At 33.9% G+C, this 25,772-nt stretch overlaps 3 protein-coding genes across 5 annotated transcripts in view; all 3 read right to left on the bottom strand.

Annotated features, from left to right (window-relative positions):
- The window catches only part of LOC138934960 (semaphorin-1A), a 186,402-nt gene extending 181,612 nt beyond the window's left edge, over positions 1-4,790 (bottom strand). For 2 of the 3 annotated variants that reach the window (XM_070299180.1, XM_070299540.1), the window contains exon 1: positions 4,277-4,789. The gene's annotated coding sequence lies outside the window, so the exon portion shown is untranslated. Of the gene's footprint in view, positions 1-4,276 lie in introns of all 3 variants that reach the window. The other variant, XM_070299446.1, reaches the window with a different exon arrangement.
- Positions 4,791-17,313: 12,523 nt separating this feature from the next.
- LOC138934893 (alpha/beta hydrolase domain-containing protein 17B) lies at positions 17,314-21,209 on the bottom strand. The gene is made up of 3 exons (XM_070299075.1): positions 19,759-21,209; positions 17,891-18,023; positions 17,314-17,397 (listed from the first exon to the last, which is right to left on the bottom strand). Exons 1-3 carry the CDS (start codon positions 20,400-20,402, stop codon positions 17,314-17,316), a joined length of 861 nt encoding a protein of 286 aa, XP_070155176.1. The 5' UTR covers positions 20,403-21,209.
- Positions 21,210-21,880: 671 nt separating this feature from the next.
- Positions 21,881-23,432, bottom strand: LOC138937759 (sorting nexin-24). The gene is made up of 3 exons (XM_070304337.1): positions 23,108-23,432; positions 22,627-22,817; positions 21,881-22,209 (listed from the first exon to the last, which is right to left on the bottom strand). Exons 1-3 carry the CDS (start codon positions 23,258-23,260, stop codon positions 22,050-22,052), a joined length of 504 nt encoding a protein of 167 aa, XP_070160438.1. The 5' UTR covers positions 23,261-23,432; the 3' UTR covers positions 21,881-22,049.
- Positions 23,433-25,772: the final 2,340 nt, after the last annotated feature.

Raw genomic sequence — 25,772 nt, 5'->3', positions numbered from 1 at the left:
AGTCTCACGGCGTGATGCATTGCGTATAGAAATTTTCTTTAGTATAAAACTTTTGACAAAATATATTATAAGATTAGATAAGAGAACTGTCCTTTTTTCCAACGATAATTTAATTCTAACCTTAAAACATTGACAAGATGCTCATCTTTTATTCGCGTAATCATTGAAACAAATTTCAATCTGTATTGACAATTCTTTCATATTGTTTATATTTAGATAAAATTTAATTTAATTAAATAATACTCCACAAAATTAATTTTTATATCTTTCATCACGATTGGCCTTTATTCAAATTTCGGAAATAAGATATGGTATTAATTGGTCAACGTTGCAGCTGGCATCATGCGCTAATAAGATTTCATAATTTATACAATGGAGACTCTAAACCAGGGGTTTCAAACTCGATACGTTAGCGGGGCCATATGATGGAAGTAGGGGAAGGTAGTACGTACACACACACACACACACACACACACACATTGATCCCTTCCATCTATCTTTTTCATAAGACGCGAACGCGGGCCACATAAGAAAATCGGCCTGTTTAAGATGCCTCTTTTAAACTCACTTTTATCTTGAAATCTTTATTTTGACAATTTTATCTTTTCCACGAAATCGTGAAAATGTTACTTTCTTTACGGTAAATCTTTTAAAAATAATACAATGTACATCAGAATTTGAACTGATATCTTCCGATATCTGTTCTCAGATTGCAAATATAATAAATAAATTTATATACAGAGAAAATATTATATATACATACATAAATATGTGTGTGTGTGTGTGTGTAAAATTGTGTATGCGTATTTGTAGAAATATCAAATAAAAATACAAAATATTGATTTTCTCCGAAATACCTATCGTTTATTGAACGTAATTATTTTAGCAAATATTTTTGTAACTTGTCTATTTTTGTTCTATGCTAGAATAATATCAATTAGAGTTTGCATAGATATGTAAACATTATCCTTATTGTTGGAGGAAAAGCAAACAAAATATGTTTTATCTATTTATCTTGAAATAATAATCAATGGTGAATATATATATATATATATACAAGATAATTCAACCACATGCAACCCATTATTTTTGGGTAAAAAATTAAAATTAAAATTAATATTATTAATTATTCAAATTATAAGTAATAATTATTTAGATTAAAATTATTAACAAACAAATTAGAATTATTAATTATTCTTTCCTATTTTCAAGTATCAAAAATTTGAATGAGAACGATATTATCCAGACTTTCATTTTATTTAGAATAATTTTCACTGTATGTGTGATTAAGCAATTATAATACTTATTATTTAAATTAGAATTATCAATAATTTTTCTTTCCAGAAAGTATGAAACTTGAATGAGAGCAATATTATTTAGACTTTTATATATATATTACTTAGAATAATTTTAATGGTGAATAAAAAATTTCATTATATAATATGTGATTAAATAGGTGTAATACTTTTCACTTTCTCTTGAAAACTTTCTCTTTTACGACGCACTCCTCTTGAAATGATGAATATTTTAATCCGAATTTCAAGAAAATTATTCTCCGTAATGTATCATGTAATCGAGAGATCGATACAAGCGATAAGAATGCGGCGGTTAATCGGACCTATGAGCACGACGGAAATGTAGAAAGTCATACGGCCGATCGGCTGGGCTACTCAATACGATCCTGTACGCTGCCGTACGTACGTTCCAAACCGGTTTCGAGCTTTACGCCCCGGAGGGGGGCCCCCGTGACTCGTGAACGTAACGACGCGTGGTTCGAGAACGATAAGCCGGTTGTGGCTACGACGGGCCGGCGAACGGCCTGTGCGACGTAAGAAAATTTTACGAACCATGGCAACATGCGAGCAATATTCTTGCCCCACCGAGCAATAATTCGTTAAGCGATTGTTTTTTCATTCGTTTTCATACCTTTGCATCTAAGAAATCCCGATTGTCACGGTTGTAGCAATCTTGACACAAAAATACTTTCATTATTTATAATAATAAATTTATCGAAAATTAGATTCATTGTGATAATAATTACAATCGTTATTCTGTAAAGTTCGAAGAAATGTGTGTGTAATCCTTTATTTGGAAAATTCTACCGTTAAAGATCAAGTAAGAATAAAGAAAAAGGAAGCCCCACAATATTGACATTGTATATTGTAATGTTGCAAAAAAAAAAAAAAATGCAAGGAAAGGATTATTTTCGAAAAAGAAACATTACATTTACTCGCGCGACTTATCCTCCAAAAATAAATCTACTAAATAAGATACTATGCGTTTTAAACAATTACGTAGCAATCTATAATAATTTTTTAATATTATAAATATATTAAAAGAAACACAGAGCTTATCAATCATTAAGTTATTATCATATAATTTTTTAATTATTAGGAACTATCCTATACAAATATAAAAGCATAACCATCATCTTTATCTTCAATAATCGAATGATTGTTTCGCGCTTCTCTCTCTTTCTCTCTCACATTATATTTTTTTTAAACATTGTTCTACTATTGTTTAATTAATTCCTTGTGAAATAATAATCACTATTGATGAGATAAAATCATGTGATATTTTTTATCCTCCCGCGTTTTTCGAATGTAAAAAAAATAAACGTGCATTGAAATTACCATCACTCTGCATCGGTGCAGTGCAGTGACTCTGCTAAACGTCAGCTTCTTTTCACCTGGCTTTCGCGGCACACTCCGCGTACTCGCGTCGCTCGCAAAACTCCGCTTACAGCCCCGTTCATCCGGGTTGAACTTTTGTTTGACAAAAATTGCTCTTGTCGGAACAACGATTACAATCGATGGATAAAAACGAAGAGAAAAGAGGGGAGAAAAAAAATAGAAAGAAAAGAAGTGACGCGAAAAATGGGGGAGGGGGAGTGGTGGGGGGGGCGGGGGGCGGGGGGCGGGAAAACCGAGGAATGTATACGCGCGCAATATCGAGCATCGTTGTTGCAGCACGCCTGCCTGTATTTGTTTATGACAAAGTGTGCGCCAAGTTACAACGCCATAGCGAGAATAAACGAAAACTGTCCGTTGGCGTGTGTCTCTTTCAATGCTCTCAACATTCTCAAAATTGCAGAGGACGAAATAAGTCACCAGTTGGCATGCCTGTCTTCGGTTGGGATCTTAACGATACGTAACGAGACAAACTATTGGCTGTATTTCTCTTTCTCTCAGTTCTGTTGTATTATATTTTTCGTATTTAAAAAAATATATTTTTATTTATCTATTTATTTATATATGAATAAATAAATTTTATTTATTTGATTTATTATATATATTATATTTATTGGAATCTTTATAAGAAGAGACACGCTGCAAGATCATGTCAAAAAGAACGAATTTATTATTCAAAGAGCCAAATATTTATAATGCAAATAAATTTTAATATTTAATTAAGGGTATATAACGTATCCATATAATTCATTATAAAAAGAATTTTTTAATTTTTAAATTCTGTGTATACATCATTTAATAAGATATAATAATCCGATTAATATAAAAATAATTAGATAATATCAGCTAGGATACAAAAAAAAAACCAACGAAACATCAAACTGACTAATCACGTTAAAAGGTTTCATGTTATAATAATTATACTTTTATATAAAAATAAACTTGTAGCTTGACACGTGATCGGATGCATGATTCAAAACGCGATGTAAGATAAAGTTAAATTTAAAATTCGATACAGAAATATATATTTATATTTAGTGCGAGAGAGCAAAACACAATTTGCGACGGACCTTGTTAAAAAAAAAAAAAAAACTAGACGATATTAGATTTGTTCGCGTCGCGTGTATTCTCTATATATACCCGTTATGCTATTTCCCGCATTTCGCTTAACGATAAATCGCACGCAATGCCCATTTAATTGATACTCTTCCACAGTCACTGAATAAATTTAAAAAAAAAAAAAAAAGTTTTTTTTTTTAGACACAATACACGTGCGGGCGGGCGCGAGTGCGCATGTATTATTTTAAATAGAGCCGATAAGAGACGTACATAGCCCTCGATGCTTGCATTCAATATTATAATATAATAAAAGAATCAACAAATATAGAAAAAATACTAATAGCATTAGATCACATGATACGCAATATCGGAAAGAGGGTGAAGTATGCACCAAACGCAAGCGGGAATGGATAATCATCGTATGTCTTTCCGTACATTTGTGTATGATACTTTTAGCTAGGTGATTCGCAATATCGCGGGAAAATCAACGAGTATCCTGAATACCGAATAATGGAGAATGGACTTACCAGAAAGACAGAACCGATCGGTCGCGAGCGCGCGCACCGAGTTACACGATGTATAATCCTCGCTATCAAATGATCGTCCGTCACCAAAATCCTCGAGGAGACGCTCTTTCCGAGCAAAGGTCTCCGATAGCGTGACCAGTCCTCCTCCCTTCGTGTAACCAAGAGATCCACCGGGAGAGAAAAGAAACGGAACAGAGAAAGGGAGAGAAGAAACCGATGGTTGGCACAATAAAATGTAACACTAGAAAAGAACACCACTTCACCGCGTCATTCGATAACGCCGAATAACGTCACTTGATTGTTATTCACAATCCCCGCGCTGCAATGATTCGCGCGCGAAATAAAATGGTAAAGAAAGAAAAAAGAAATCGAGCCACGCGGCGTCACGCGTAGAGAACGAGAGAAAGAGAGAGAGAGAGAGAGAGTCTCCTCCGAGCGCGGCACGAAAAACGCGTACAGGACGGAACGAAACGACACACACCGCTCGCTGCCCGAATCGCAACTGCCGCCAACCGTCGCGACGCGACTCCCTACTCCTACTCTCTTCCCCACCACTACCACCTCACTCCCTATCTCAACGCCGTTCCACTCGATGCGCTCGCGCCATCGCGCGGTCGACCGAGCGTACTTCTCCTTTCCCGTCGCATCAGCCGTATCTCCATCTCACTCTCTCGCTTTACTCATCCCCCGATCATTCTTCGCTCCGTCTTATTCGGCCTTCGACCTTCGACGGTTATTCTTCTCACTCAGTACTCACGCACACGGGATCATGTGTTCGTTCTCGATCAAAGACCTTATAAGAATCTCGTGAATTAATTCTTGCGGAGCAGAAAATGCAGATTAAAGAGTGGAAGTCGATTTAATATGAAATCGATATTGTTTGTTCCCAACGTTTGTGTGCATTTAAGAGATACCGCTTAAAAAAATATATGTTAACGCGTCCTCTTAATTAATTAATTTATATTAATTTAATATTGCCACGTGGCAATATTATTTAAAAGCGCAACAAGTGTTTATTTGTTGAAAAAAATGTTATATTTTAATAGATTTCTTAACATCTTGATAACTATATCCATTTTATTCGCATCATATTTGCGTGATACGTATTATTACGTGGAATAAACGTAGAAAGAACTTTTGATTATGATTATACATATAGGATATGCGAGAAATTGGTAAAATTTTAGAGTTGGTATGTGTACCATTTAAAATATATATGTATATTAAAATCTTCTTTTTCCCTCTATATTATTCGTCAGATCAATTGGTCCGTTTTAATGTATATCGTTTTTTTTTATAGAATTGTATAATAATTATAACATTAATTTAAAAGAATTCAAATTATTAGGAATTAATTGAATGTGAAGAAAAAAGCACAGAGCACTTTTGCAATAAACTTTTGAATATTAGAAGTAAACTTTTAACAATAATTGATTACCTGAATGAGCAAAAATCAAATGTAAAAAATTAATTGCAATTAAAAATATCTGTTTAATCTCATATATTAAATGTATATATTTTATTAATAACCATTAAATGGACGCATTGATTTTTGACATTATCACTGTTCTTTAATAGCAAATTAGCAATGCAAATAATGTAATATAATTTGAAGTAATAAAATAATAAAATGAACAATATCAATAGTGTATATATAAACAATATGCGCGTGCGAGTACGCGCATATATATATATATATATATATATATATATATATATATAAACAATATAATTAGATTTTGCAAACAAGATATACGGAGTATAAAATTTGTATAAATTGGAAGAAATGTAAAAATTATAAAGTACAAAATTAGGAAAATATCTGTAATTGTTCTCTGTCAGCCTATTTATAATTATGTTTATAATCTTTATATGAAGCAATACAATACATAATAACCATATATACACGATTACTTTTCTTTTAGCAAAAAATAAAATTATTGAAGAGCAATTATTTTTGAATCCTAAAAAAACAAAAACTCTAAAATTACACAAAAATTTATTAAAATCCATTATTATAATAATATATCGAGCGCGTCAACGAAAATTCCAGATCATTAACCGATAATATAATATACTGTTCAGCCTGAGTGAAATTTTCGCTTAAAATTTTCGATATCCATATTATCAGACATTAAAGGGCGATACAATAATAGAATTATAATCGAAGAACGAAACGATAATGTAATTAATTAAAATTGACCAATCGTATATAGCGCCGAAGAGTAATTGGCCATATGTAATGTATTTATGTAATTCAAACAATTAGGCCGCATTAAATTAAACATTTAATATCGCTGTATAATCGTTGATATCGCATTAAAAGAAAAAAAAATAAAACATTATTATATCCAGGGTTGGGAAGTAACGCGTTACTTGTAACGTCGTTACCGTTACAGTTACTTTTTTTCGATAACGATCGTTACTTTTTTCTGTTTGTAACGGTAACTGTCTAATAGTCACTGCCAGTACTGAAAATCTATAGTTACGTAATTTATAGATTTTACAATACTGATAGTGAATATTGACATATACTGTTAATAATATCGATATTTCTCTTATCAATATTTAAAATGTTTGATAAAAATTTTCGACAAAATTGAAATTTGTAAATTACAATTTAAATTCCTATAAAAGATAAGTGTATTAAAATGTAAAGATATTAACATAAAAAATTATATTAAACAAGTTAAATATAAAAAACGCTTGCTATATAGAGACTAATTTAGAGTTTTTAATTGTAACATAGATTATTACATTTAATAATGATTATTAAATAATTTTATAATCTAATAGCTTATTTTAGCATTACAAAAAAAAACAAAAAAAAACAACGAAAAAGTAACGAATCGTTACTTTCCAAGTAACGGTAACGGTAACGCGTTACTTTTATAGAGTAACGTCCCCAACCCTGATTATATCTAAGTATTTGGATGTTCGTTACGCGACATTCTACTCGTTAATTCATAATTTGAGACGAGAACGCGATGTTTGCGTATCGATAAAATCAAATGAAAACACTGCGACTGCTTTGGATTGTGCGCGTTTTTATATTTGATAAAAAAGATCTTCTCTCTCTCTCTCTCTCTCTCTCGTGCCATGTCAATTGTATCCGTTTCCACTAATGTCGATGAACGCTCGTCTCGAATTATTTATCTTTGCGTATTTATATAATCTCGATGCTACTTTCTATTTATTTAGTATCAATATAATAATATCGATATTATGTAGAAATAGAAAGGGAATCGAAATTATAAACAATGATGTGATTAAGGATCCAGTATATGAAAAATTGATAATTTTTAGAAATATTTTTGAAGAATATTATATATTATTGATCTTTTTGGCGATTTTATTGTACATATATTTTTATTAATATTTCAACAATACATCATTTGCATATTGCTAAATCTTGGATATTTAGATTTTTTTTTTTTTTTGTTCGATACAAGCCTTCGTGCGTAGCGCGAAAAAAATGCATAGTTCGACAATGTGACATATGGCTGCTCCTCGTGCAGTTGTCTGAAATGAAAAAAAAAACTCGGTCTAGAGCTTTATCCCGGAATTTTAGGATTATAGGATACTTTTCGGACATTGAACCTTTCGTTAGAAAAAAATTGAAGATTGATAAAACAGCGTCATTTTAAAATTAGATATTTCAATTTGCGAATTTTTTTTTTTACTTCTTCAAAATTAGTAAAATATTAAATATTAATTTTTTACATTCTAATTAGATTCAGTGTCCCAAAAATATCCTACGGAATAAAACTAGAACAAGTTTTTTCATTTCTGAACACGCTACGCGCAGAAGCTCGTATCGAACAAAAAAAGCTGGATATCCAAGATTTAAAAATACTGACGTATTGTATTTAAACATCGATAAAAACATATATAAAATATCGAAAAGCTATAAATATTCTTCAACAAAAAATTCTTAAATACTATCAATAAACTGGGCCTTAAAGTAATCGGTATTTATAGTTAGTGCTAAAATCGATTATAACGACAAACATATTGTCGAGAAACATACAGAAGAACCATTAGCTTGTGCGTTGATTTCGCTTCCGCGATAAACGTTCATCGAGCGAATCGGTCGCACGTGTAACGCGTGCACGTACACACATCGCGAACGACATAACGCAGTTATTATGCGCGTACGCTCTCTTTCGCCGCGCGAGTTATTTCAGGCTATAATAGATGCATCCTTATATATGCGCGTGTAGGGTGTTATAGCTAGAAGTACATGCGTTGGCGGGAGAGAGGGGAAGCGAGACAGGACAATGAGCGGCAGCGTGTGGTAAAGAGCAAGCGAGAGCAACGTAATGCTTGTGTGTATGTATCTCGTGTTGCAGACTGCGCGACGCTGTATTTATGTGGCTACGGGCGTGGCAAAAGATAGAGACAATGAGGGAACTCCGAATTCTGAACAAAATACATATATCCAATAAACATATTTACTATATGAGAGCTTTCCACAGCAAGAAAACGTTAGATAAACACAATATCACGCAAATGGCTATTAAAATAGAGAATTTTTAAAGACCCTAAAATTTCTATTTGACAGCTAATCGTATGATATCGTGTTTACGTGTGTTTTTTTTTGTTAGAAAAAAAAGGTCCTGTAGTATAAAATAATATTTTAGCAATAATACTGGGAAATGGCGGGAAAATTTCTATTCACCCATTCTTTACCCCCTTTAATCTGTCTGCTCATCGTGCCACGATAAATCACAATTTTCCGCGATCATCGTGCTATTATGCGTATTGATTGTAGGTAGGTTAACGATATCAAGGAAAGCACGTATATACATAATCAAATTCCCAGATTACCGGCGGCAAGTTTTGATTTATTACAACGGGGAAAGTGAGAGGGACGAGGGAAACAATTGTGTTGTAGCGTGCAATTAATGTACAACAAGGTCTCGCATCAATATTTGCGGATTTTTTAATTAATTTTGAGTCAATATTTCCTCATCGAGAGTTCCGCCTATATATGACGGAAGTCGTTATCTTATAATCTTTTAATCAATTTTTTTTTTTTTTTTTTTTTTAATGGAAAAATTGTCGGAGGCTACTTGAAATTGTTTAAAAAATAAGGTTTTGTTACACATTAGCAGCTCGAAAGTGTAATTTACGAAAAATTTTCCCCTTTCAATTATTAATGATTGACTAGAGACTATTGACGCCAAAATAAATAAATAGATAGATAGAGAAAGATATATATATATATATATATATATATATATATATATATATATATGTTTGTGAAATCGATTTGAAAATTGAGAATCCCAAATTGAAAAATACCTCGGGGAGGGATACCTCGCATACGAAAAGCCTGGAGCCTCTTCTTCGCAGCAACTTGATCTATCCCTTCAAGGTATAGTGTGTGTCTGTTCGTGCGCGCCAGAAAGCTGCCGCGTAACCTGTTTTCATTTTTATCGTAGGTATCAGGTTTCAGCGCAGGTGAGCTACGAAGGTGCTAGCCAGAGAGTATACGGCAAACTCCAACCTATATTCATGGAACAACATTTCCCTCTTCTCCTTCGTCGCGTCTACAAAATACATTGGCCTTGAGAGCCAAGTATATTCGCATTTGGCGCGCAAACGTATGCTTTATGTCTATCGAAGCAATATGTGCGATAAAAGAAACATATGACATATTATAATTGAATAATTTAAAATCCGCAACGAAACCAAAAACCTTATGTAATATATAATGCTTTTGTTTATTCATTTGACCTGGCAAATCATTTTTCATCTAGAAATTCTTGAAGTTAAAGACTTTATTTTTATGTATTTTTAAATATATTTGTATATTTTTAAAATTCTTTTATTGTTATTTATATTTGTGGAAACTTCGTAATAAATCATCCCTAATTTCTGAGAGACATCGATACAAGATATGGTTCGAAAATAAACTTGTCGATTTAAAACCGAGCAAGTTTTTAGTTTTCAACATTAAATTTTCTTACATAACTCTCTCGCTCTCTCTCTCTCTCTCTCTCTCTCTCTCTCTCTCTCTCTCTCTCTCTCTCTCTCTTACATTACAAATCTTCTCGAATTTATTTCAAATTTATACTGTAAAAAAAAATCTTGTATTTTGTTTCATTTTTTTTGTTTGTAACTCTCAAGAACTCTGTTAGAATGCTTCGGACTAATCTGTTTCTAAAGAGAAATCAACATTGTGTAAAATAAAAAAGAATGTATATAAATAAACAATATATATATATATATACAATATATTGTGTATAACAGTATATTCTTATTTACAATTCTAAAAAAAATATATAGAAATTAACAACATTATAGAAAAATACACAAACATTAAAAAAACATTATTAGTTATATTTACATAAAAAATGTATAACAGAGGATATATATTTGCTTTTTGCTTGCTTTAATCATGAGCACAATGACATAAGACTGAATTTTCAAAAATGTATTAAATGGTGATTGTGTGAGAACTTATATATATATATATATATGTTTTTTGTATGTAAATCGATAGTAAAAGTAAATAAAAAAGCTAGCATGCGCCAAGGCTAATAGAAATTACATATGTTTTTTTTACTTCGACATCAAACTCCAAGATATATACCTGAGATAATTATATCATTGATTTTTAAATTTATCAATATCTTTAATTAGTGATATTAAGATAACTTGTTTAGGTAAAAGCAAATGTAAAAATAATATTTCTCGTTCGTGAAATAATATCTGAGTATTATCTTAGGTAAAAAAAAAAAAAAAATTTGTAATTCAAAAAACTAAAACTCTTAAACCGAAAAATCGAAAAATATACTTTTACCGTTCTTCCTACCGTTTTTCTCAATGGTTAAATAAAAGACGCTGTATTGATAATATGTGCTTAAACATGTAATTTACATCATAATTATACATTGTGTTAACGTTTTTCACAGAATTAGTAAAGTATTGCGCGATAATAAGACGCCCAAGTCAAGAGTGCGATGGAAGTATAAAACTCTAAAATGACCTTTTTTTTTTATTCTAGGATATATATCTAGCAGTGTTTCTACGCTTTCTACGCGTCCTTATAAAGAAACGAACGTCATTATTTCTCTAATTATGTTCTTACGCGCTAAATAAGATGATTTTCGATATTTGTTCGAGGACAAGTTCTTCTCTCCTCTTTCTTACAATTTCCATTTCTTCTATACCTTTACATTAAAACTTCTCGCCTTCATTTACATATAGCGCCAGCTTTTTCCATACCTTTGATAATTAAATCACAGCTATAATTTTCATTATCAACGCGTTTCTCTATCCCCTTTAACACACAGATCCTATCATCTCTGTAAGTACATTAGACACGACCGAAGAGAACATCGAGTACGTATTTTTTTTTCTTTTCTTTTTCTTATTTTACTTCGCTTATTTTTTGTTATTATGTACAATTACAAATACGAACGCATATCGTGAGTCCGCGATTCTCACTCGGAGCATCGAGAGCACCAGTTTTTGCTTTCAGCACGAATGCGATCATGAAAGACAAAAGCGCTGTTCAAAACCGGTCGATCACTTGCGAAAATCTGAAGGAGGGATAGCGAAAAAAATGAAAAAAAAGAGAGAGAGAGAGAGAGAGAGAGAGAGAGAGAGAGAGAGAGAGAAAGAGAGTAGGAGAGAGATGGAAAGAAGAGTCAACGCTGAAAAAATTAAGAGAAATATAAGATAAAAAAATTAAGAGAGATAAAAGAAAGAGGAAATTATCATCATGAATCATATCAAAATTGATGCGCGCTGTAGAAAAATTTTTCTCCCATAAATGACAACGTGACTCGGTTCCCAGTTTCACTGCAAGTTTTTCATCTTGAAAATAATCATTAAAATCAAGATCACAGCGATCCATAATGACAATTAGACAGAAATCAATTGAGAATAGTAAATTGATGCACACAATTGTATATCTTGTATAACATGGAGCACACAGGCATTTTTGAGAGCGTGTGCGCAACGATAGGTATTAACAGCAATGAGATAACAGGAACTGATACACAAGACCGACTCTAAATTTTCTGTCGCTTCGAACAACTTTTTTGTCCTTTTCTTAATAACTTTCCTCCTTTTTCTTTTATTCTTATTCATATAATATTTTTGTTGATTTTTATCGATATCTGTACATTGCACTCTTACGTTTGCATATTTTGGTAAAGGCTTATCAGAACACATGATCGAAATGCTGCATTGGAAGTTGGCCAATTGTTGAATGTAATCGAAGGAGAAAGTAGATATCATTCCTTATAAAAACTGGAGTAAATTTTTCCTTAACAAGAAAGTATCGAGGAAGATGTATCATTCTTCTTTTACAACGTTTTTAATTTTAACATTCGATAGCTTAGAGTGAGCAAATCTCAAATTAAGTTTTTATTTCAAATTAAACAAATAACGTTTTTTTTTTTTTTTTTTTAACATTTAACTTCTTTGATATTTTCATTAACAGAAATCAACACCAAATTTTACAAGAAATTATATATTCGTTTTTCATCGAATCTAGGATACCCTGTAGATACTTGCTTTACTGATTCTTATAATCGGGATGATTAATTAATATCTTTACAGATAAATTTATATCGGGATGATATACGAAATATATAAATACATTTCCAAAATATTATTATCATAGACTTATATAATACACCGAGCACTCTTATCCGACATACAATACAATTGTAAGATGGAAAAGCAGAAATACGCAAAGTAGGATACTTTCTCACAAAATACTCATAATAGAAAGGGATAAAGAAGAAACAGAAGAATGAGAACGTGAGACGATCGCTCTCTTTTGCTCTTTCCTTCTAAATACCAATTGCACAATTAGACAAGAAGAGCATCTTACTTTTTATTGTTCTCGCTTACTAATGTTGTCTTTAAGCTTCCAATGGGAGTGTTCAATCTATTTATATAAGTCTATAGCAATCATTATATAATAACCCCGTATGTGTATACTTTATGCAAAACGAAAGACTCGAATAACAAAAATATCGATTTTCTAAAATAAACGTTAACATATTGGCACATTATTTTATATTAATTGTTATAATATAGCTGACAATCTGCTATAATATCAAATATATATGATTTTTTCTAAATAAATCGAAAAATAAATCGAATTTATATACGCAGAATCAAATGCGGTTCGTCTAACAATAAAATATACGATGTAAATACAGGGTATTGTTGTTTACGAAAATAAAATTTGGAGACACTCAAATAAGAATATGATAAATGTCAAATGCACATAGAGTGCAATCGATAATTTTTCTTAAAGTATTAATTTTAGAGAAATCAAAAATTGGTTATCAAATATTTAAAAATTAAACTTATTATTCTTGCTTGAATGTCCCCATTATTAAATCTATTACGAATATTTGAATCGTCACGTACAGTACACGAAAATTGCTTTAATTTTGCATTACTAATTTTCGTTATTTTCTTTTCTCCTTTTCTGTTTGTCGCATTTTATTATTCTTCCGCTTGCAACATTCCCAACAAGTTGCGAGGGCATTGTGACATAAATAGTCTAAATGATAAAAACCGATTCACCATGTTATCGGTGTATCACTCTTTTCTTATCTTGGTAGATAAAATCGATATTTTAACTCGTCTTAAAATTTCTACTTCGCAAACACTGACGTCGCGATATCCGACAAACAATTTTGACTCCGGTAAAAAGTATCAACAATCCACAGAATGCCGTAGCAAAAAAGTATATTTCGCGGTATGTTATCCTCATTGGCATTCCACGTAACTGTCTCGTATCGTACTGTCGCATACGTGATAATAAAGAAAAAATGGTTTTTTTAACTATATTGTATTTACACATTATATATCGCGAGATATAAAAATACTAACGAGAAACGTATCTATATAAAGACGAGGTTCCCAGTAAGCAAACTGTCAGCAGTTCGTCAACAGATTGGCAGCAGATTCGAGCAGAAACTGCAGCAGATTGGCATCAATTGCATTTGCGTTAAACTTGTATTCTTCTGATAAAACTGGCGAATACGATGGCATCACAATGACGGCAGAAACCGAGCAGAATCCGTAAAGACTGATTCTGAATTACTGTCAATCCGCGTGTGAAATAGCAATGTTTTAAATCCGCTCCATTTCTACCATCAATTCGCCTTTATTAATATTTTATCAGCAAACCTTGCTATATTTTTGCCAGCATTCCTGCCGACATTATTGCAAACGACAAATTCTATATTTGCTATCTTCTTGCTGGCAAAATTTAGAGCAAAGACTTTGCAAAATCTGTCTTCGACAAACTTGGTTGCCTGGGTTCTTCATATTCATCGTTTCCTTAGAAATTAATTAATTCATAGTCAAGTTTGGCAGTAATATTGTCCCTAGCTATTTGCATTCTTATTGTTGCTTACTAGATTTATCCTGTTCAGTTCCCGACATTGAATATTCCTGCGGGAAACACTGGATACGATCTCCGTTTGCTAGTTCCAGCCGTGCCAGTGCGTGCTAAAATTTTTACTAACTTGGAAGATTTCCAATTCTCCTCACGGATCTTCAACATGTCGATATAAAAAAATGCCCTCATTACTATTACAGCTATCACACTGGGGTTGGTAATAACAATCACTCGCCAAGATATCCAACTTGAAAAAGATCCGTATGAAGATCCTCGCTGAACCAGATCTTACAGAATTGATCATATTTTTATGCGTTATGCTCGCTCTACAAAATAAAAGTTCTATTGCCTCAATTAAACCTAAATAAAGAAAAAAGTAAAAAAAGATAAAAAATGCAGTTAATGACTACGCCGATCAATAAACGTATCACTAAAGTCTTTGAAAAAAGAGATAGAAGAGAGAAAGAGAAAGAGAGGGAGGGAGGGAAAGAAAAAACATTAACTAAATAAAAAAAAATGCAATAATATTGATTTCAGAATAAATTGAGAAAATGCGGATGTTCAGCGAGATATCTCTTCACGATGTGCTACAAACTTGTCACACTTCCTAAAGCAAAGAAATATTTCGACACACACGCGCGGACTACCAGATAATTCTATTCTTAAGGAGAATAATAATAAAAAATAATAATAATACTCGACATATTTACGTGTCGTAACAACGTAGCTAGCCTATTCTGCAAAAAAAAAACAGCTCATAATATTCACGCGCGTACGTAAACACGCGTGCATTGAGTGTGTATACATAGGTAAGAATATGCACAAGTATGTATATATTCTTGCATTTCTAGAAATATAGTAAATCTTATAAATATATGTCTGTTTGAATGTGTATGTGTAGGTTCGCTTTTGTGTATACAGTTTCTCACTAACACGATTACAGCCCAAAGCGGGTTAATGCGCGCATACGGAACTGTGATCCTTTTCTTTTATGTAAAATACGTATATACATATATACGTGGAAGAGAGAGAGAATAGCGAAATATGCGTGAATATGCCGCGAGTACACGTTTCATTAACACTTGGTTTCCAAAGTCGCTCTCCTAATTTTATCGGGGTATTCAGCGTCCAATTTCTCCTTGACTTCCGAATAGCTACTACCCGAGCCTTCAGCCGATGATGTATGCGGCCCGACTTCTTCCAGAGATAATATCTCCGTGTTGGTGGGCGAATAGCTGACTGTAGTCGCTTCACTTGTCGGCGATGTTACGCAACTGTCACCCACACTTCTGCTACGCGGCGTATATCGAGTTTTCTGGAGCTGTTGTATATTGAGAGATAAACTGGCCTGCATCGATGTTCTTTCCAAAGGTTTCGAAGAATTGTCTTCGGTTTGTACATCGATGTGAGATGGACTTCTCGAACGTGGAACGTGAAGAGGACTCTCTGGATCTGCCGTTAAATCGGATGACAAAATTTTTGAGCTTGCGGCTAATCTGCTCGCGCAAGGAGAATATTTTGGCAAATTTATCGTAATTTTGTCCGAGCCGACAGTTAACGACGATCGGCCGAGTTTTTTCAACGGACTGCAAATAAGTTTCTTCTTTTTTAGCTGCTTGGCATCATTGTAGGAATCAAAACTCTCGATAGAATCGCTCTTCTGTTCCTTGCATTTCTCAAGGCCCTTTCTCCTAATCTTGGTACACGTGCAACCCCAAGAAAATTTCTTCGCGAGTTCTGTAGTCTTGGTATGTGCTGCATCGGGTCTTTTAAATTTCGTAATGTTGTCCACAATTGAAATTTTATTGTAATAACGTTGGCCGCTATCTTTATTGTTAGTGCTATTCGAGTCCAACGCCGACTCTATGCAATTGTACTTGAATCGAGATCCAGGAGACTTTTTCTCTGCTATGGATTGAGTAAGAGTACCTCCTCTACAGTCAGTGATGTCCTTTTTAACATCACTAGAAGCATTGGAAAACGATGCGACCGACTTTTCTCCGATCGCACATTGTCGGCAGTCTTCCACTAGTATATCGATCAAAGCTGTAGTTCTTTGGTTGTCTGATTTTTTGTGATTTTGACCGAACGAATTCTTCAAGCTTCTGTGAACAATGTTTTTCTGACTTTGAGCAAATGGATTTTTCAAATTTTTTGGTAGATAAGTATGTTTCTTGATAACTTTCCCAGTATTATTGTAATATTGATAATCCTGACAATCGGTCATTTTTTCGGCAGCGGCAATTTTGCTCTGTCCTTTGTCCTTTATTAAGGAATCATTCCGTTTAGAATTCTTACTCTCCGTTCTCACATTGGACTTTTTCGAGTAACTTTCGGCATTTGGATTCTCATCTTTGGAATGCGTTTTCTTGAAGGACTCTAGGCAATTGATTTCCTGATTTACAGTCTGCTGTTGCTCGCAAAAGAAGAATACATCATCTACAGAGGCAAAGGATGATTCTTCGTCACAGGGAAGGACAGGTGTCTTCTCCCCTGTGTGAGGCGACTGCTAGACAAGTTTCTCTGTTGGAGAACTTGTTGAAATGGAACTGATGGTGTTGGAGTTGTTAGAAACGGTATGTCCATGACTGCTTGCATGCATATGACCTCCACCCTGCCCCCCCTGACTTTGGGAGAGGCTGAGTCGCCGTCAGTTTACCAATTCCACGCTTACGAATTGCTTCAGTCGTTCGAGGTATTGATTGTACAATTCTACATCATTATGACCAGCACCCTGAAAAGTCATATATTTATATATTTTGCTACCTATATGCTATAAAGATACTCCCAAGTAAGTTAATACTTATAACTAATACTAAACAATTTATTGCCAAATTAAGTTTCTAAGTGAAGCATTTTCTAGTTGTGTATTTTTTTTTTCACATGGAGGGGTCAGCTTAATTATATCATTATACCTTAATTATATCATTACAGCTTAATTATATAACATTATATCAGTCTTCGCCCTTTATAAATCCAATTTTTTGACAAATAGCTCAAATGCAATTTCAAATTTCAGCATCTAATTAATATTAGCTTTTACAATAAATTATTTTGTTTAACGACGAACCATTAGATTCTAACTCTCTTATAAGAATTATGAAAATTACAGCAAACAAAGAGTATATAACCAACCAATACAATCGATAACCAATGTAATTTGAATAAAAAGAAAAAAAATTAAAGAAAATAATAAATATTTTTAATAAAAGTGCATTATGTAATACCTCGACCCATAGTGGTTCTACTGCTCGTGGACATCTCTCATAAATCGCCAGACCATGACTAAAATTTATAACTTCGTCTTCGGTACCATGAATGACCAAAACAGGAGATGTTACCTTTGGCACTTTATCTATACTGCAAAATAATAATAATATATTAATAAACATTGTTCCCATATTGTGTGATGATATACAATTTGATTTTCATCTTGAAAAATTTCATCTTTTCTATGGTTTAAATAAATTTTACATTAAATTCTTTCACTTACAGATTTATAAAAATATCCCAAGATATTTTGAATAAAAAGTAAAAATTTGTAAACAATATTGTCATTACAATATAACTCCTACGTGAAGTTTTTTCTAAAATCATAAAGATCGTAAAAAATTGTATTGAACATATATATAGATTTAAAATATATACATTAATATACATAGTAGAGCAGATTAATTAACACATTAATATCAAATATTACAAGAACATGTAAAGTTTAAAAAGATATAAGTTAAAATTTTATCATTTACTCTCATATTACCCAATATAGTTTGTCATTTTTATTTTTATTACGCATGTGATCAATAACGAAAGAGTTATGCGTAAAGTACATTTTCATTCTACGCATGCATAATTATGCGGTAAATGTAAATGTGAAATGAAAGAGTAGCACGAGAAAAAAAGTAAATGTAAATTGTGATAATAAATAATACAGCAGTTATATTATATTAAATTTCATATGCTTGTCGATACACTTTTAAAAATTTGTAGAAAAATTCTAATGTTTTATATTTATTGTCTCATTTTATATGTATCTCTAAATTAATTTCAAATAATACTTTTCAATATATGGCATTGTAGATTATATATATATATATATATATATATATATACACACACGCACGCAGAGGTATATCCTAATTAAATTTTGAAAATTGTAATTACACAAATATTAAGTTTGAGACTATTGACAATATGTGTGTAAAGTGTTATATTGTAATAACCATATATATTTTTTATTTAGCATAACAACAATATTAATTATTTACTTTTCTTACAAAATATCAATCATTTTATTTTATCAGATCATAACCAACTAGTATACAAATGGAAAATGCCATTAAATCCAGAGTTATTCGAGAAGCATCATAAAGTAAAGTTGGCCAATAATTTCAATAGTATACATAAATTTGCTCGCTACATAAATTATGTGTCTCTTTTAGTTATACATACATATATAAATAGACACACCCACACATACCATCTCGCGATTTTAGCTGCAATTTGCACAAGAAAATAGAATAAGTATATTTTCAGATATCGGAAAATAGAAGAGAGAAAAAAATCTCGCAAAGTATAGAAAGTACAGTTGAAAAGAATAGACTTTTCCATGCTAAAACAAGCGTGTAACTGGACACATTTTTAACATTGTAAACCTGAGCTTATCGATAAATTATTAATTATTTTAGTTTTCGCAGCTTTATATACATTCGTTATATACAAATTAGATCGATGTCAAAAATTTATCACATTCAAACAAAATTGAAAACGACATTACGCAGTGTCGATGAAAAATTTTTGTTGTTAAAAAAATAATCGTAAGTCTTTAATCGTTTCGTTTCCTTACATTTCTCCTGGTACTTGTCAACCATTATAACCTTCAAGTTACAATATGGTAACCGATTTCCAGGCTCTTTGTATCTTTAGGAGGACAAATTTATATACCGTTTCTTTATATATCGAAGATTCTTTAAAGAAGAAGAAGAAAAAAAAAAAAGTTCAAAAAAGATGTTCTCGTGTCACGTGCTCGATGATGATAAATAATATAATGTAAAATGGAAAACACATACTCGCTCGCTCAGACTTGCCCGCTTACCTGGTGAAAGCGTCGAAAAACCAGGTCCTCTTAGTCTTGGGGAAGGCGACCCTCATCCCGGACATGAGCGGCGAGTGTAAAACAACCGCGCCGACCTCGTATCTCGCGGCAAGATCGACCGTGGGCACGGTGCCGATGCTCTGCCCGTAGAGTATTATGTTCTCCGGACTGATCCCGTATCGCGTACGCAGCGCGTGCCACGCGGCGTCAATGTCCGCGTAGAGGTTCTTCTCGGACGGTTTGCCACCCGAGACCCCGTAACCCGAGTAATCGTAACTGAATATGTTGCAGTTTATACGCGAGCCTAAACCGAGATAGAAGCTCGACATCTGGCCAAGATCGACGGCGTTGCCGTGGGAGAAGAGGATCGTGAAACGAGCGGTCGCCGAGCATCTTACGAACAGGCACGCTATGCGATTCCCCCGCGACGTCCTCGCGTAAAAACCCTCCACCGACTCCTTCTCGCGTTCCGTATACTGCCACTCGGCGCGCTCCGACAGGGAGATGGTGAACTTGGTGCCCTCGTCTTCGACGAACGTGTACGTCGGCTCGGGCGGCAGGAACGCCAGCTTGTCGGCGATTCTGGACGGACAGGGCGGGCAGCAAAACAGGCAACACAGTTCACTCAGACTTAATCCGTTCATCGTGCACAGCACCACCGGGACGATCACGCATGAAACCACCGCTATCAGCACCACCACCACCACCACCAACACCGTCGGCGTCGTCTTTGTATATCACGTCTCCTCCGCGTAAAACCTCGTCATCGAGCGATCGGGGATCGACACACGGTCCGATCGTACGAGGGGATCGAGGGGATGAGGGAGGGTAGTGTCACGTTCCGCCACTGTTTTTTTCTTGCTGCGCGAAAATAACAATTTTTCTTTCTTTCTTCTTTTATCCTTTTGTTCCAGTCACTTTTATAATGAATCACGCGCGCGATTCTGTCATTCGCGCGCGCGTTATCGCGTGAGTTTCCTCTACCGAGAGTCGCTTACAATGATTCAGCCATGACGGCTTCGTCGGAGAGACGGACACGACTTTTCTCTCTCTCTCTCTCTCTCTCTCTCTCTCTCTCTCTCTCTCCCACCTTCTCTTGTTTCCTTCTCCTCTTTCTCCTCGTCTCTCTTTTTCACAAACGCCGTATCCGAACCTACCGAACCAACGAACTTTCCATCCCCCCCCCCACTCCCCTCCACTCTCACTCTATTATACGCGTACTTTCATTGTGCGTCAGGTGAGACGAAACGCGAGATAGAGATGGAGAGATCATAGTATCGTCTTTGCCCTGACAAGTCGTGCTCGGTGTTCGGTGTAACCGGAACTTTGCCGACGATCGTCGGATAACCGACGTCGGGGACCGATCGACTCCGATCAGCTCCGATCTTTGACGCAACTCGTGTTTTAGCCGCGTTCGCATTAGAAGGAACAGGGCTTCGGATTCTCGAGCTGTCACATGCATGTACGGATAACTTTCTAATCGAAAATCATAAATTCGAGAATTGGCAGCCGCTCCCGTATTCTCATAATATTTTAGTTTTAAAATTCAATAAAAGGAAGAAAATAAAAACGGAATCTCTCCCTCGTTCGCTTTTTATTAGAAAGAGAAGACAAATATTTCGTTCGTTTTCTTTCTCTCTCTCTCTCTCTCTTTATGTATCCTTCAAATCTCTCGAGCTTTTCCGTTCTACATTATTATATCTGTATGGAGATGCCGTGATGTAGGAAATAATAGAAAGGATATGTGCAAAGTTTTCAGTGCGCATGCGCTCAAATTCACATCAAACTATCCATTGAAGATTGAGAAAGAGATTGGATATATTGACCAATCAAAATAAAGAGAACATAGAGATTTCCTTGTTCTGACTGATTAAACTCCAAACTGTGCACAATCTGATATCAGTTTTAGAAACTCCATATAGTTGCATTAAAAAATCTATTCATCGGAATTAAAATAGAGTTTCATTGATTTGATATGATACATATCAGGACTAAAAGTCTATATAGACAAATTTGCATTGAATCTGATACATTAGACACTTTTGATTCATTAAATTCCATATGTAAAATTAATTATCCCTAAATAAAATTTTATGCGTGTGTATCATCTCTTTGTCTCAATATACATGGATACATTATTTTATACACGAGGGCAAGAAACCCCATTCTTCAAAGATTTTGTTTATTTGTATATTATTGCATTCTTTCCACTAGATTTTACCGCTTATCAAAAATGCATTTATTATTATCCTTTAATATCCTTGCAAATTATCTTTAATACATTGGAAGTATCAAGATTTGTATATACCTAGTAACACACCATTGGTTACAACATCTGGAAGACCGCTAGTTGAATCAGCTTGGATATATGGATCGCGGTGAAAAGTTAAGACTGGATGATGTCCTAGAGTATTTGGATTGTGTATCGAGCAATTTGTAGCTTTGTATAATCTTGAAAAGTCAAAAATGAAATGATCAATCATTAAAGATTATTATTAAATAAATGTCAAACTATATATAAAATACTATAATGTTTATGTAATATATTCAATAGAATATTCTTAATTGAAGTCAAATATCACATTTTATTCTAATTCGAATTTAATTGATGTAAAATAATCTACATTTTATCACAACTTTTTTTTCTTAAAATAGAAATTGTGTCAACTTTCGAACAAGAAAAATATCAGGCATGAAAATGCTATATTAGATACGAGTTTTTTTATATTATATACCTGCTCTAGATTACTAAACTATCCAAGCTTGTCCGTATACTGATATTTTTCCATACTCACTAATTTATATTCAGTATCGTAATTGTAATGTTCATCTCTTATATCTATAAATCTATTTAATTTAAACGGATACCTCTTATGAGATGTAAATCCCTGGTCTTCTATACCTAAAAAATTGAGAACTTGCTGCTTTGTTGCCAATAAATGTAGCATCTTTTGTATATATAATTCCAATGCAGCTCGTCGTTGCTCTAATACTTTTGGTTGCGAGTTTCTTACTCTCTTTGGTGGGAAAGGCGCGATATCCGAATTGTCCTTCTTCAACTGGAAATCAAAATTCTCTTGAATAATAACATAACGTTATTCAACAAGTGTCTTTTAAAACCAAACTTGCGACAAAAATATATCAACAAAAGAAAAAGAAAAGTATAGTTGGTTAATGTTAATTTATGCAACAGACACACACACACACACACATATATATATATATACTATTAACACAATATATATTAAAAACTCTTCTAATAATTAAAAAAAATTGTCAGATTTATTTCGATTACAGTAGAACATGCAAGTGCTTCCACTAGGCCCTTATCAACATTTCGATAACATACCGTGCGATGTAACGCGCTAAATTCGCTATATCTTCTTTCAATGGTGTATCGAGTGCCGGTTTGCGATTCCATGATCTCGATACAGTAAACATAATAGGGTTTGCCGTGTGACACATCGGCCAAACGGTAACCGCTAATGAAAGCTTCGTACATCGCATTGCCAACAAATTGAATAATATTTAAGATACCCTTATAATAAATTTTTGTAGTATCAAATCATACGTAACAATATGTACACACAAGCATGATCGATAAAAATTGCAACAATGTGTATCGGAGAAATATTTACAACCGCCATAGTATTTTATACATACTCACTAAAATGCGCTTTTCATAGAGGATGCACTCCACATGATGTGACAAATGCATTCGACTGATAAGAATATCTTTGCCTCCTTTATTCTGATTGGTTAATCAAATGCTTATTTGGTTCACTTGACGTTACAAATATTTCGAAACGCAGATTATTCGATCTGATTGGTCCATTAAACGTTAAGGCTCGCTATTTTTGTTAGGGATTAGCTGATATTATTTTTGGTATAATATAGTAAAAAATATGACAATACGTATTTTACGAATTGAAGGAGAGAAATAAATAATTTTACAATAATCGATAAATAAAACTAAAACATTTTCTGGTAGCTTTTATTACTAAAAGTCTGACGATAAACTTTTTACTTCAGGTAGTGTGAAAAGAGACAGAGGGAGGGGAATATTATTTCAATAATATTTATTAAAATATAATTTTTATTAATATTTTCATTTAATAATATTTATTTATTTTAATATTTTTTTATATTATTTTTATAATAATATAAATAGGCTCGCTAGATGTCAGCTGATCGTTTCGCAAATGTCATTTCGCGCAAACACAGCTGAGGGAGAAAGAATCACTACCATTATCTCTTCTCTCTGTTTCTTTTTTTTTAACAGGCGTCAAGGTCAAGGCATTGTTGGAGCCTTTACACATTTTATTCTTATATATATATATATACTAGAGATATCTGACACCAGTTATCGACTGCGTTATCCATAGAAGTTACCTACGGCTAACCAACGGAGCGCGTGCGAGACGCGCTTGATTATACAGGATCGTGGTGTGTGTGGTATCGATGAATGAATCCTGTTGCGCAGACCGGCGACTTCATCGTAAGGTAGTCGATAAGCAATCCGTGTGAACGCGCGATTCTCGCACGTACTCGCGACAGGACGGGCGAAAATTTATCAAGTATTCGCTGTCGCACTCTCAGCCGAGTCGCGCTCCATTCGTCTAATTCTCATCTAATCATCGCGCATCATGATATACAATCGCGAATGGGGCTACAAATTTGGGCGTGAGCGTTCTTCTGTCAACTGTACGTCGTGAAAGCACGTTGTGATAGAGAGAGCAATATATACAATATATATATTTTTTTTTTTTTTTTTTTTTTTTTTTTTGACAGCTCTCGAGCGATCGAATCTCGAGGGAATAGGCGTGGTATAAATCAAGTGTGTGATCCTGTGAACTTTTGTGTGGTACCGAAGGCGGTGGTGGGCGTGTGTGGGGATGAACTGCACGGGAAGTGTAAAGTGAAATAAAGGAGGTGGTGGAGGAAGAATTGTGGCGGTGGTGGAGGGGGTGGAGGGGGAGGAGGAGGTGGTGGATTGGGGCGCTTCCTGTGTCGCGGTTGCCCGATCTAAAAAAGTTTCGCAGGTAGAATCGCGCCTGTGATCGAATGCCTTTTCGATGTGACGAAAATGATGAAGTGTGGGAGAGAGTGGTGGGCTTTGAGTGAAGGCTTTGATACCTCGAATCATGACAGAGGCGTCGGACGAGTAAGTATATGTACATATACATATACATACAGAGAGAGAGAGAGAGAGAGAGAGAGAGAGTGAGCCCGCGGTTTTTCGTTCTTCTCTCGCTCCCGCATCCCTCTACGAGACTGTACCATTTTGTCGAAAAATACGATACACGTATAATGTCATTGTGTTATCGCTTTTATTTCCTTCACGTCAGATATACGATTATTTGGGCGTGCTTTTATGCCTTCATTTCCTCCCTCTCCCCTTGAATTCGTCTCCCTTTCTCACTCGTTCGCTCTTCTTTCTTTCCCCTTCCTTTCATTTCCTCCTTTCGTCTGATTCGTATTTTGTCGATTAAAATAATACGAAACAATTCCTCACGACGAACTTTTCCGAAAAGTCTCGTAATATATTTAATAGCATATTTAATACTTTTTCCATTTCTTGCCCCTATTTGTCTTTTCTGTTTCCTTTTATTCGGTTCTTTCTCTTTCTTCCTTCCTTTCTCTCTCCCTCTCCCTCTCTCTCTTTTTGCGTCTCTCTACTTGTATGCCTCCCATTCCTTTCCTTTCATCCCTCTAATAGCGTGTGTTATCCAGTGTTCGTGTATGGATGGCCGTTCATTCATCGAATCGATCTCAGCGTGTGTAACATCTGGCTAAATGTGTCGTCCGCGCGATGCGTTCTCAACATTCAGATACTGGAATCTCATATCAATTTTCGAGCTCCAAACTCGTTCACTCGTTGCTTGATATTTTAAAATATCTAATAGAAATTAAATAATCTCTCTATATATATTTTTTAATATAATATATAAATATATTCAATTTTATATAATATATAAAAATATTGGCTTAAAAGCTGTCTCATTTATAATAAT

The sequence above is a fragment of the Polyergus mexicanus genome, unplaced genomic scaffold (assembly GCF_030449975.1).
Source record: "Polyergus mexicanus isolate NDT 795.1 unplaced genomic scaffold, iyPolMexi1.0 SCAF_1, whole genome shotgun sequence".
In the NCBI taxonomy this organism is placed as follows: Eukaryota; Metazoa; Arthropoda; class Insecta; order Hymenoptera; family Formicidae; genus Polyergus; species Polyergus mexicanus.
This window is presented reverse-complemented; position numbering and strand designations above follow the sequence as displayed.